Source organism: Limanda limanda, chromosome 9, assembly GCF_963576545.1.
Source record: "Limanda limanda chromosome 9, fLimLim1.1, whole genome shotgun sequence".
In the NCBI taxonomy this organism is placed as follows: Eukaryota; Metazoa; Chordata; class Actinopteri; order Pleuronectiformes; family Pleuronectidae; genus Limanda; species Limanda limanda.
In genome coordinates this window covers 16,477,107-16,489,364 of record NC_083644.1, presented here as the reverse complement: position 1 = coordinate 16,489,364, position 12,258 = coordinate 16,477,107, and the positions used below count along the sequence as shown (strand labels likewise).

The 12,258-nt window shown below is 38.6% G+C and overlaps 1 protein-coding gene across 1 annotated transcript; it reads left to right on the top strand.

The window, feature by feature from the left end:
• The first annotated feature begins 2,586 nt into the window (after positions 1-2,586).
• On the top strand, positions 2,587-7,688 carry tax1bp3 (Tax1 (human T-cell leukemia virus type I) binding protein 3). Its single transcript, XM_061077630.1, has 4 exons — positions 2,587-2,941; positions 4,459-4,578; positions 5,563-5,640; positions 5,775-7,688. The coding sequence occupies exons 1-4, from the start codon at positions 2,903-2,905 to the stop codon at positions 5,952-5,954; spliced, it is 417 nt and encodes a 138-aa protein (XP_060933613.1). The 5' UTR covers positions 2,587-2,902; the 3' UTR covers positions 5,955-7,688.
• Positions 7,689-12,258: the final 4,570 nt, after the last annotated feature.

Sequence of the window (12,258 nt, the reverse complement as noted above, 5' to 3'; positions counted from 1 at the left end):
GGTGGTTAAAATCCTGCCAATTTCAGGGTTTTAGAATCTTGCCAGAGCCATCGGCATGCAGATGGGGAAGTGTGGGAACTGAACCCCCAACCTTCTTGATGTAGAACGGCCTCTTTACCCCCTAGGCCACACTGCCTCATTCTATGCTGCTTTTGATACACGTTTCAGAGAAAACCATTGTATTTTTGATATTACTAGATATATTTGACAGCCTTACTTAAAAGTTACTTTTATATTTTGAGATTTTAGATACTGGATGATTTAACATGCTTTAAAAACCTATATTGTTAGAGAATAAACCAGTAGTTTCCAACCTTGGTTTCTGAAGCCTTACAAGAATCACAGTGTGGGACACATTTAATTTAATATAATTCTGCAAATTCATGCAAAACCTTCTAGTTTATGTTCGGTGATCAAATAAATGGCATATTGTTCCCATCAACTAGCACAAGGAGTAAGGGTCACTCATTACTCATTAATCAAATCAAACCTCCGGCCTCCTGAACTTTTACTTTGAAGGCGAGCTGTCTCTCTGCCAACCTCTGGATATCCTCGTTCAAGTTTAGCTTCTCAGGTTGACTTCCACTTCATGCACAGACCAGGTGAGGCCTCACTACTGCACGAATCTACAACAACAAAAAATCGCTGGATCTTTGCTGCTTAATTTCCAAGCAGTCTGCTGACTTTGGTTTCCATGTGATGTCCTGAGGCTGCCCCCTGCTGTTTCTCTGCTTCTCTTGCTTGGTTTGTGCAGCTTGTGATTAACTAAAGTTGTCCATAAAGAAAATCTTTATTATCCTTCAAAGGTAATTTGATGTATAACCAGCAATCAGTGCACGAGAAAAATAAGCCAATATATACAATGTAAATAAAACACAATATAAAAACCCTATAGACTAAGTAGCAGGGGAAAATTAGCTTTTATTTAATGTTGTAATCATATACTACTGATTTTATTGACTTTATAACAATGCATCATCTTTTTGTATGTGTTTTCAAATTCTGAATTGGCAAAGTTAGCAGTGGCCTAACTGAAGCTATGAAATACATTTATAACAGAATATTTATGTAAGTTTCTTGTCCATTTGTCGGTTGTTTGTTCTCTGTTGCCTTGTTTGTAATGTACATTGCACCTTTTGAATAAATAAAAGTAATATAATATAGTACAATTAATTAATATCTGAAGCAGAAAATGGAAATACTCAAGAAAAGTACACCTCAGAATTGTTGAGCACATATTTTGAGGGTGCATACTTGGTTAATTTTCATTCCATCCATATTTTGTGTATTTCTTATACACGTAAGTTGTTACTTATTATAACTTACTGATGCCTCATTTTGAGAAATTTTACCACTGTGGGACTAATAAAGGATTATTTTTTCTTATTATATCTTATATTTCCCTATTTACTATGAATTTTATCATAAGTGTATCAAACTATTTGGAAACCTTTATGAATCCTTTCTTGTTCTATCAGTCATTATTGAGTTAGTAATGCTTTCAGGGATTAATTCATAATTACAATGTTTTTTTGTTTTGATTCAAACATTAATCTCGAGCAATTCCACGGCACCGACTACATCAAAGTGTCAAATTCTTACCAAGCCAATAGAAAAACCCATCTTCTAATAACCCATTTTAGATTGACTTGTCAAAATAAGAAAACATATGATAAACTAATAAATAACAATATATATTGTTTAAGAGTAGAGGAGAAGGTTCCCAACCTTTAACCTGACAGAAGTTATTGTCTAAAGCAGAATTTCTATCTAAAAACGTCTCTGGATATTTAGTCCAGGCAAAGTAGCCCATTTTGGAGCCAAAAATAGAAGTAATTGTAAAAGAATTTTTTTCAGCATAGATTATTTCTATGAGGTGTCCAGAACAACATACTAAAAGTCCTAAGAAATCGTAGTTGAGGAAATATGTTTAATTCTCATCAATGTGTGCATATAAGGCCAGGCAACAATACACCCCAAAAAGACTATTTTTTTCCTTTACTCCTATCAAAATGAAACTTTACACAATGAAAGTAGCCATGAAACGTAACATTTTTTGTATTACAAGTTTCTTTGAAAATGAATTTATGTATGTATTTGTAATACATATGAATGGTGTTTGCCTATGCAAATTAGGAAATATTCAATAAGTGTGGAGCTCATGTGCTTGTCAAATTCATTTCAAAAGAAACTTGTAATACAAAAAATGTTACGTTTCATGGTTACTTTCATTGTGTAAAGTTTTATTTTGATAGGAGTAAAGGAAAAAAATAGTCTTTTTGTGGTGTATTGTTGCCGGGCCTTATTGGCACACATTGATGAGAATTAAACATATTTCCTCAACTACGATTTCTTAGGACTTTTAGTATGTTGATCTGGACACCTCATAGAAATAATCTATGCTGAAAAAAATTCTTTTACAATTAGCCGGTCGTAAAACGCTACTTTGCCTGGACTAATTGTGTTGAACAGATAACATGATCTCAGCCGGTTCACAGAGGCGGGGACTACTGGGCACTTCCTTTTAGGGTGAAACCCGGAGCCTCGCCCCGGGACAGGAGCCAAGCAGATACCGTGGAGAGCTTGACTGGTGTCGCCCGTGTGTGCAGAGGGAGTGGAGCCGCGGCCAACACCCTAAACACCGCCCTCCCCCCGCTGCCCTGGTGTTGCAAACCGCGCAGGGCCGATCGGCTGGGAGGCTGAGTGACGTCATTGGGAAGCCGCTTGGATTTTACACAGGGATCAGCCGCTTGAGTCACTCCTCCTCACCAGCACATCCAGGAAGTTGTCCTGACGTCGAATCCCTCTTTGTGTTCTCTGACTTTTTACCACAGCGAGTTATTAATTTAACTTTTAGCCACTTTCCACCTGGTATTTAACGCCAGAGCTCCGCAGCGACGCCATGGCTTTCGTCCCGGGTCAACCGCTCACAGCTGTTGTGGTAAGTTTTCTATTGTATGGGACTCTGTTGTCCCACGCTGACGTTAAACCGGGTCAAACACCGGGTTAAGTCGTGTGTGTTCACGTTAGCAGCAGCCCGCTTATCGCCGTGGTCATCCATGTTAGCATTTACTGTTAGCGTTACTTTCTTTGTTAAGCTAACGTGGGATGACCCCACCCGCGCCCACACTGCACCGTGTCCCTGAACGTGTTTATGAAAAAAAAAAAATAATCCCATTGCATCAGAAATTGGAGCCAAAGTATTTGGAACATATAAAATACACTGAGTGATGATTAAAATGTGTGTTTTAAAGCTTCAGTAAGTACTAGTGTAGAAATGGGCGTCACCATTCAGTCTTCCTGGGCGAAGAGAGCTTTCAAATCCATTTGAGTGGCAGCTGTGTGTGTTTGTGCCACAGGACTCACAGCCATTCAGTGGGATAGATGTTTATGTGTCCAAACAGTTGTTAGGTAATTGGTTCATAATTTTTTAATTAACATTCAACATGTCCATCCTCTTGACTGGTAGAGTGAAATGTGTTGCAGTGGTGTAGTCCTCACTGGCTGATTGACTCTTACTCGGGCTCTCATCCTCTTTGACTTCATTGTATCAGCCAGACCATGGAGACACTGTCTGGTGATTCATCAACACACACACACACACACAGGCAGTCTTTGTGTTGTTCTGACGAGTCCTAATGTCAGAGTCATACGTCCAGCTGTTTTTCATGAGCCTCCAGCTGTTGTCAGTGTCAAGAAAAGAGCAGCAATAATACATTGTCAGTGTGGACTTCAATTACAGACTGAAATCCAACTTGTGTCTTGTGTTGAAATCAGATAAATTCTCATATATCAGTGCCTCATTGTTTTACATGTTAGTAATTAACCAGTTACTTCAATTTGCTAGTAAGTTGTATACCAATGGCTAGTCAGTTTGATATCAGTGACAAAACATTTGCCTTTTCACAGTATTTTCAGTGCTGCTGTTAATCATAATAATTTACAAACACAATCTGCGATAAACAGTGTGTGAATGTGCATCATTTAAATTACCATAAGTCATTACTTCAGTATAAGTAATACTCACACTAAAAATACGTAACAGGAACACAAGAACATCCAGAGTGATGCATTTCATGGTCGATGTCATAAATGAGCTAGAAGCTGAGGAGCACTCTCCCCTCCCTGTCTTGCTTGAGTTGAATCTTGTACGATTCAAAGTATAAATCTCTGTAGCCCGTTGTTGCCAAGATGTAAAGAACAAAAGTACACAAACCAAGGCACGCAAGTTAAATGCATGTCATTACGTCACACGACAAAAGGGTCAGCATCTAGCCTGCCAATATAAAGAAATAATCTGCGTTCCCCCAGGTGTTGTGTTTCCAACGGTGCTGATTGGAGCCAGAGTTGATAAAAACCAGAATCCGGGCCGAGACCTGTCTCTGTTTTGTATGTGTTTAAATTGGCTCATTAGGCTCCGTGGTGGTGTATCATTTTGTTTTTTCTTCTGTTGTATAGCAACGAATTGAGATCCAGAAGTTGCAGGAGAGAAATAATTTGATCCTGGGCTTCAGCATCGGTGGAGGGATCGACCAGGACCCCGGGCAGAACCCCTTCTCTGAGAGCAAGTGTGACAAAGTAAGTGTTTTAGTGTGTGTTATGTGTGTGTTACTTTCTGTTGAGGCACAGTTCTGCTAGAGCAGTACTTAGATTAGCTGTACCTGTGGAACAGGCCTGAGCACAGTACCTGTAGCCTGAGGAGACAACAAGGAATACTGCAAGTTTACACAAAGTCACATCAAATCTCCTGACTGTCTTTACTCTGTGAGCTGGAGTGACACATACCAAGCTCTTCCTCTATAAGGAATGATTTGGTTTTCATAGTGCCTTCTGCCTCTTGACCTGTATTTCTTTCCTAGAATTTTCTTGATATACTTATTTACGACCATTATCGTATCTGTAACTTTTCCACACTTCGATACAACACATATCCCTAAAAGACCGATGGGTTGTACCTCGGTTTGTTAAGTGTCTGTTTGCTCTAGTGCTGAAATGGGTCGCTGATTATTCAGTTTGCTGAATCGTCATTTATCAAGCCAAACATTTGTTGGTTCTAGCTTCTCATGCTTTGCTGCTTCCCTCTGTCGTACATATCTTGGTTAGTTAAAACTCTCGTGATTGTTGGACGGTTAGTTTAACAAAGTAAGAAATCTCAAGACGTTACCAAGTTAGAGGTCTTTTTTTGGTCCAATCTCCTAATTTTTCTGTGCAGTCTGAGCCAAAATAACAGGTGTCTCAGACAGTCCAAAACAACATGTACTCACTCAGTGTTATTAACCTAGTGAACATTTCATTTATTTGTCCCCGTTCATATGGAGAGACAACCTTTTAGTAAGCTAGCGCATGAAATTGCCAAATTGTCAACTGTGACACACGCCCCTCTACGCTCCAATCACTATTAAGTAAAGGTAGACACACACACCATGTAGGTGTGGATGACTGGACATATTTTTGTCACACAAAAAAGTCTTCAGGCTGCTCCCTAAATAGCAACGTGAAACCAAAACGTGTGACAGTATCCCTCATGGAGTAATTATAATGTTTGTACTTTGTATTCGTTAGGGCATCTATGTGACCAGGATAACACCAGGAGGACCAGCAGAGGTGTCAGGCTTGATGATGGGAGACAAAATAATGCAGGTATGTTGTGAAGTGTACCTTTGTTGTAAATCCACAAGATGGCACTAAGTGTAGGCTAGAGTGTCAGGTGGGAACCCACAGTAGAGAACATGTTAAGTTTAAGAAAATTACAAAAATTCTTGTCTTCCTCTCAGGTGAACGGCTACGATATGACCATGGTGACCCACGACTATGCTCGTAAAAAGCTGACAAAGAAGTCCGAGGTTGTGGTGCGGCTCCTTGTGACCAGAAAGTCGTTGGAGCAAGCCGTCAAGCAGTCGATGGGGCCCAAACTAACCCCACAGTTTGACAACAATGTGACACGACACTACTAACTCAGCTGCCAAGAAATGAACACGCTCATGTATGGCGATCACACACACTCAGATGATGGTTGCACCGTGGCCTTTATAACCAGATTATTGCAAAAAACCACAAACACATCAGTCAGTTTAATGTTCGGGTGACACATCCCGATGCTGCACAAGTCAGTTCTTACTTCTCCTGGTCGGTCATCGAACAGTGAGAGGGCGCTGTCCCTTCCCACCAACACTAAACTCACCTCAAAGCTCCAGGGCTATACAGCGCTGAAGCACTTTTAATTTGCAGTGACAATATAATACAGACTTTTTTGTTTTGTACTCAAATATCCACATTTAAATTTTAAGCAGAAAAAGATTAAGGGTTAAAAAAGATCAATAGTCTATGCAGATAATTACGATATTTCTTCTTTGTTAGAACAAGCAGACTCTCACTGAAATCAGATTTTTGGAAGGGTTTATCTATCTGCTCTTGATAACACTTCTATGGGAGCAAGCCGGTATCAATATCCGACTCATCTATCATCGTTTTCCACTACAAATATAGATTTAATGAAAACAAAATCTACTTGGATGTCAATCTTGTTAAGATTACAACATCAAATGCCAAAGCACTGTGAAGCAATCAAACATATGAAAAGTGTTCATTTCCTCTTTTTTATTATGGTAGAGTAGCCTGTCTAAAATATATACTTTTTTTATATCACATATTAATGTTTTCCACTAATTATCTCTTAACTGAGGCTAAGTTCCGTTCTATTTATCTTGTTTATTGTGTGATATCCTCGTAGTTAATTCCATGTCCACTGTAAACAGAATTCTGCTGGACCTACATTTGGACGACACGCCTGACACATTTCAATATGTCACTCTTCATCATCCTCATCAGGTTGAGCTGGAGAAAGTCCATGTTTTGACACAAGCAGAGTTTCTCACTGGAACCAGCAACGTGTAAAAACTTTAATGGTGTATTGAACTTGTTTATTTGTCAGAGACCAAAAGTTAAAAGTGTAACTCTGAACCCTACAGGAATGAATGTTCTTCGTGTGCACACCAGCTTTTAACTCTTGTCTTATGATGCTTTGTTTGATTCCATTTAACAATTCCTCTTTGGTTTCTACGATGCAATGAAAATCTGTTGCCTCTGATACACAACATACTAACCCTGTAGATGAGTGATTTAATACTAATCATTTACAATATTTTGGGTTTGATATAAAGGTTGTTTTTTACTTCTTATGCTGGGAGATCTCATCGGCTCTTGTTGGGCTGATCAATTTGTATGTGTTTAATAGAACAATTTAAACTGTTTATCAGCAACTTCCATTTTACTGTCTTGATCATTAGATAAAGTTTTATATTGTCATCACAAAAGGTTTGAAATGCTCGCATAATAATAATCTTATCTAAGATTCTAATCTTTCAGTCAATGAACGACTTATTGTGCTGTCAGACTGTAATTTCAAGGACTGAGGCCTAACAAGGCAAACATTGAGTTCAAAAATGTAAAATCTGGACTCATTGGGGTTTTTGTTATATATATTCCATTCATCATTTTGGATACTTGGAGGGGGGGGTTCCAGCCCCAGGTTACAGACTGTCACTGCACGAACGTCCATTCAAACAACAAATTACTAACAGTATTTTCTTTTTGAATAATTTTGTATGTAAACTGCCAGCAGAGCACAAATGTTCAGCAATTGAATGTGTACAGTTTTGAATCTCTCTCATATATAAAAACTCTGAGAAAAAAAATCTGCCTCTTTACCTGTTTTTGATAAAACACCAGTGTAATGGGATCTACGCCCCCCCCCCCCTCTCCTCTCACACACACTGCAAAGGCTATATTTTTTACCATCCAGACCCTTCAAATAGATCCATGATGCCAGTTATCAAGTAATCAGCTGACATTTCAAAGCAAAGAATCTATTCCCTGACCTTTCTGTGTTTACCAAGGCATTTTGATCGAGAGCGTTCTCCACTTTCATCTCTTAAATATGTGTGTGTCTGGAACCAATCACTGGCCTTTGAACTGAGGACTTGCAGGAATGAAACAGTCTATAATGCATCCAAATGAGGAAAACTGTTGGCACAAAGAAAGATTATAAAAGGCTTTAATCTGCTCTAGTTTTACTACTGATTTTTTTTTTTGGAAACATTGTGCCACCTTGTATGTCTTAAAAGCAATTAGTTAAATCATGACACACGTTTCCCAGTCTTTCAGAGCCTGACAATCATTTATTATCTCCTAGAGATCATGTTTGTTATTTGTTACTGCCACTGAGTTTTCTGTGTTCTGAGGGTCAAAGCCAGTTGAGATGAATTTGCTGCGTAATGGATTTTTGAGTCTTAAAATAACATCAGGTCCATGTCACATCATGGGAGAGGGTCGATTTAGGGCAACACTGAGCTAAAATCCCTCCTTTGAGAAATAATTGATGAGGAATCCCTGCGTGTGTGTGTGTGTGTGTTTACTTTTATGGCTACACATCATGAGGACCAGTTTGAGTTTTAAAGCAATGTAGTGAGGACATTTTGGTCTCACCTCACTTTCTGACACAAATTTGTGGATTAAGACTTGGTTTTAGATTTTAGATAGATAGATATTGGAATTAGGTTCGGATGGGGTTAGTTGGGCTTGTTATGGGTGAGGGGCTTGGGAATGTGACATCAAAAGTGTGTGTGTGTGTGTGTGTGTGTATATATATTCACGCCAAAGGGAAGCAGGCTTCATTCCACTTGCCTGGGTCTCATCGTACTATTACACCGTGTTACGAGACAAGAAAGTGGCTGCACGAACAGAGTGTGCACCAGCGCTCAGACTCACAATACGAGTTTCCTCTCCCCAACACAACAACATTAACACATTGCAGGTTGCTAGGTAACTAATGGAAAGCTATAGGTGGAAGCGATGAGAAGCCAACTTCATCGCAGGAGGTGTTTCGTGCAATATTCAATTAGCATATAGAAAATATGGTCACTCGTCATCGTTTTGTTGCAAAGGCTCTAATAGTGACCTAATTCATTTTTTAATGTAATCTTTTTACAAATGTTTACCTTTGCACTTATGCAACCATTTTATTAACCAAACACCACTGATGATTTCACATCAGACCAAATGAAGTGATATTGTATTAAAAGAAAGCATTTTCTAACCCGCTGGGAGATAACACAGAGATAAATGTTCCTTCCTGCAGGCAGGAGAATAATTACACCATCTAAACGTGGATCATACATGATCCATGCCTCCCACGTTATGGCAGGAAAATTATGTTGCCATGGCGATGCAATCTGCTCCTATCACGTTGGTCCTTTACCAGATTGGAAGCAGAGGGAAGTCCACAGCATCAGATCCATCCTCATGTTAGGGGCGATAAACGGCAGGAGAAGTGTTTTTGCTAAATGCCCGGAGAAAATGTAAAGGTATGCAGACATTATCTCTGTGTGCATTCATCCTGTTAATACAGGGAAGAGCCGATTTGTATGTCGTTATAGGGAGATAATTGATCATTAAAGTCATAATTACATGCTATTAGCCACACATTAATGAAATCTACAGATCTTTATAATTTCCAATGAAGATCTCAGTTTCCAAAGAGACTAATTGAGTAGATTAGCTGTTATCTCACAATATCTCTTGTGATTTAATGTTTGATGTAGAGTCAGAATCAAACAGCTCTAACTATATACAGACTAAAGGAAAACCTGTGCAGGTTTTTGGGAATCTTTGAAAGGGACAGACACCCTTGAATATTTCAAGAATTTCACAATAGAAAATAATTGTTACTGAAAAAGCTAACAAGGATTTCATGTCAATTTATCAGACTACAATTGTACAATCAACATACCTGTCTTTGCAAATTTCATCTTGTCCAAACCTTCGTACAGAGATTGAGGGTTCAATTATTACCTTGGAAACAGTAGTTGAAGAAAAAGATCATCTCACCATGGTCCATTTAGCCGCTCTTCTGGAGCTGGAGACTGGATTCTCTGATTCTCCTCAGCAAACAGTTTGCACAGTTGTCATAGAAATGTAGACGTAGATGTTTTCTGGGCACTTGAGAAACTTGTCCATGTCGACTGAAACGATAACCCATTCACTCAAATGTGTTTGATTCGATAAAACGTCCAAAATATCTCCTAAATGCACCTTGGAATTGAATTCACTTTGCCACAGCTGGCTGTTTCTAAGGACTTCGATGAAGTATCTTTTTAAAATGTAGAAAGTGTTCAGAGAAACTCCCATTTGCGGAGAAAGACTTGTCAGACACACTCAAATGAACAGAAGGATTTGAAAGAGCACTTTAAATGTTTTTTTTCCACAGTTCTTTCCTGACTCTAGTCGAGTGTTTAAGGGACGCTGTATCTTTTTAAGCCCAATGAGGAAAATTCTGATTTGTGAATATTGGCCATTCAAATAAAATTGGAATGATTGATTAAAGTGAAAATATCTACAGAAACTTGAATCATTTTAATATATCATTTCATTTTTTATCTGAAAAAAAGTTTATAGTTCCTTTTATCATTATTCCCCAAAACCCACAAGGACATTTCTGTAGAGCTTAAGCAGCTGTTGTCTGTTTTCAAAGAGTTCATTCTGAACCATCAGTATTTATGGCCTCAAGGCTCAACTAAGTCAAAAATACACCAATCTGACACACATTCTTCTTCTTGTTTTGGTCTGTCCGTGCAAACCCTCTGGTCGTTTTGGGCCTACCTGGAATCTCTATCATTTCCTCTTCACGATGGGCAGCTCGAATATGACTTGAGCACAAATATTCAGTTTTAAGTGGGCTACGTGCATATCAATGTCAGTGAACGTGAACATGATGAGTAGGTGTGAGAGTGGAAAACGGGGCAGAGAGATGCCAAAGGGCTAAAAATTCTTGAGTTCCCCAGAGTGGTTGAGAGCAGACCCTGAGCAATGAGCAGATGCATGTTGTCATAGCAATGACTGCTGTGTGTTCATACTGTGTGCGGGACCCAAACCCAATGTTTAATAAGTGGTGTGAATGCTGTATCCTCATCATGTAAGGAATGTTCATCACAAAATGATAATTTATTTTGGTTACTTTTGTGTGAATTGAGAAATCAATGAGGAGCTGCGTGATGTTAACCTGAGAGTATATTTCACTCAGGCTTGGTGGTTGTGGCAGCAGGTGGTTCATCTGTATTTTTTTTTCTCTCTCTCTCTCTCTCTCACTCTCCCTCTCTTGAAGGGTCTTTAACCTCTACTCCTCCCACGCAGATCTCCCAGGCGCTTCCCTCTGCCGGAGGCTTCATGGACAAGCTACAAACGGCTTCATAGTAAAAAAAATAACTGAAAAAACGGGCGATAACTGTGAAGATGGTGAGTGGAGATACAGTGTGTGGGCAACACCAGTTCATTATCAGCTGCGTGGTGGAGAGGAAGACATCCACATGACGGAGTGAGGAGCACAGGCAGAGGTGGGGGATCTTCTTTATACCTAATTAAATTGTCCTCTTGTCACAGGCTGATAAATAATTACAGCAACTGCGTCACTTTTGTTTTTTAAACATAGCTTGAATCTGATATCGTTTGAGCGCAAGTTTATTCTAAGATTGTGAAGTTTTAATCCTTGTTTCTGCAGCGTCTAAAGAAAGAAGAGGAGGAGAGGATCTGTTTCTTCATCACAGCTTGACAAGTTCAAAGGAAGAAGAAACAGGGTATTAGACTCTATCTATCTATCTATCTATCTATCTATCTATCTATCTATCTATCTATCTATCTATCTATCTATCTATCTATCTATCTATCTATCTATCTATCTATCTATCTATCTATCTATCTATCTATCTATCTATCTATCTATCTATCTATCTATCTATCTATCTATCTATCTATCTATCTATCTATCTATCTATCTATCTATCTATCTATCTATCTATCTATCTATCTATCTATCTATATATCTCTCTCTATATATATACCTATCTATCTGTTTATCTATCTATCTATCACTGAATTTTCGTTTTTAATTGTTTTGTTGGATGCAGGGTTGTGATGATACAAATTTATTTAGTCCTTTAGCAATTTGGTTTTAAACTTCCACATAGAGGTTAAAAAAATAAATGTCCAAGTTATGCTTACTCTAGGTTCTATCTTTCTACATATCAAAAATCTTGTGGGCCTGTTTTAAAAAAAAATTGATTTTTCCCTGGCAATGTGTTTCAATTTGTGGTTTTTCATATTCAAGTCCTACAAGATGATTAAAGTTATTTCATCCAGAATCGGAAAGCTGTTGACTGTGATGATCAGCTTTTCCTCGTGGTTACTTGTATGCAGTTGAATAGAAAC

Coding starts and splice junctions, on each gene's coding strand:
- tax1bp3 (XM_061077630.1), top strand. CDS start 2,903: ATGGCTTTCGTCCCGGGTCAACCGCTCACAGCTGTTGTG. Junction 2,942..4,458: donor AACCGCTCACAGCTGTTGTG/GTAAGTTTTCTA, acceptor TCTGTTGTATAG/CAACGAATTGAGATCCAGAA. Junction 4,579..5,562: donor CTGAGAGCAAGTGTGACAAA/GTAAGTGTTTTA, acceptor TGTATTCGTTAG/GGCATCTATGTGACCAGGAT.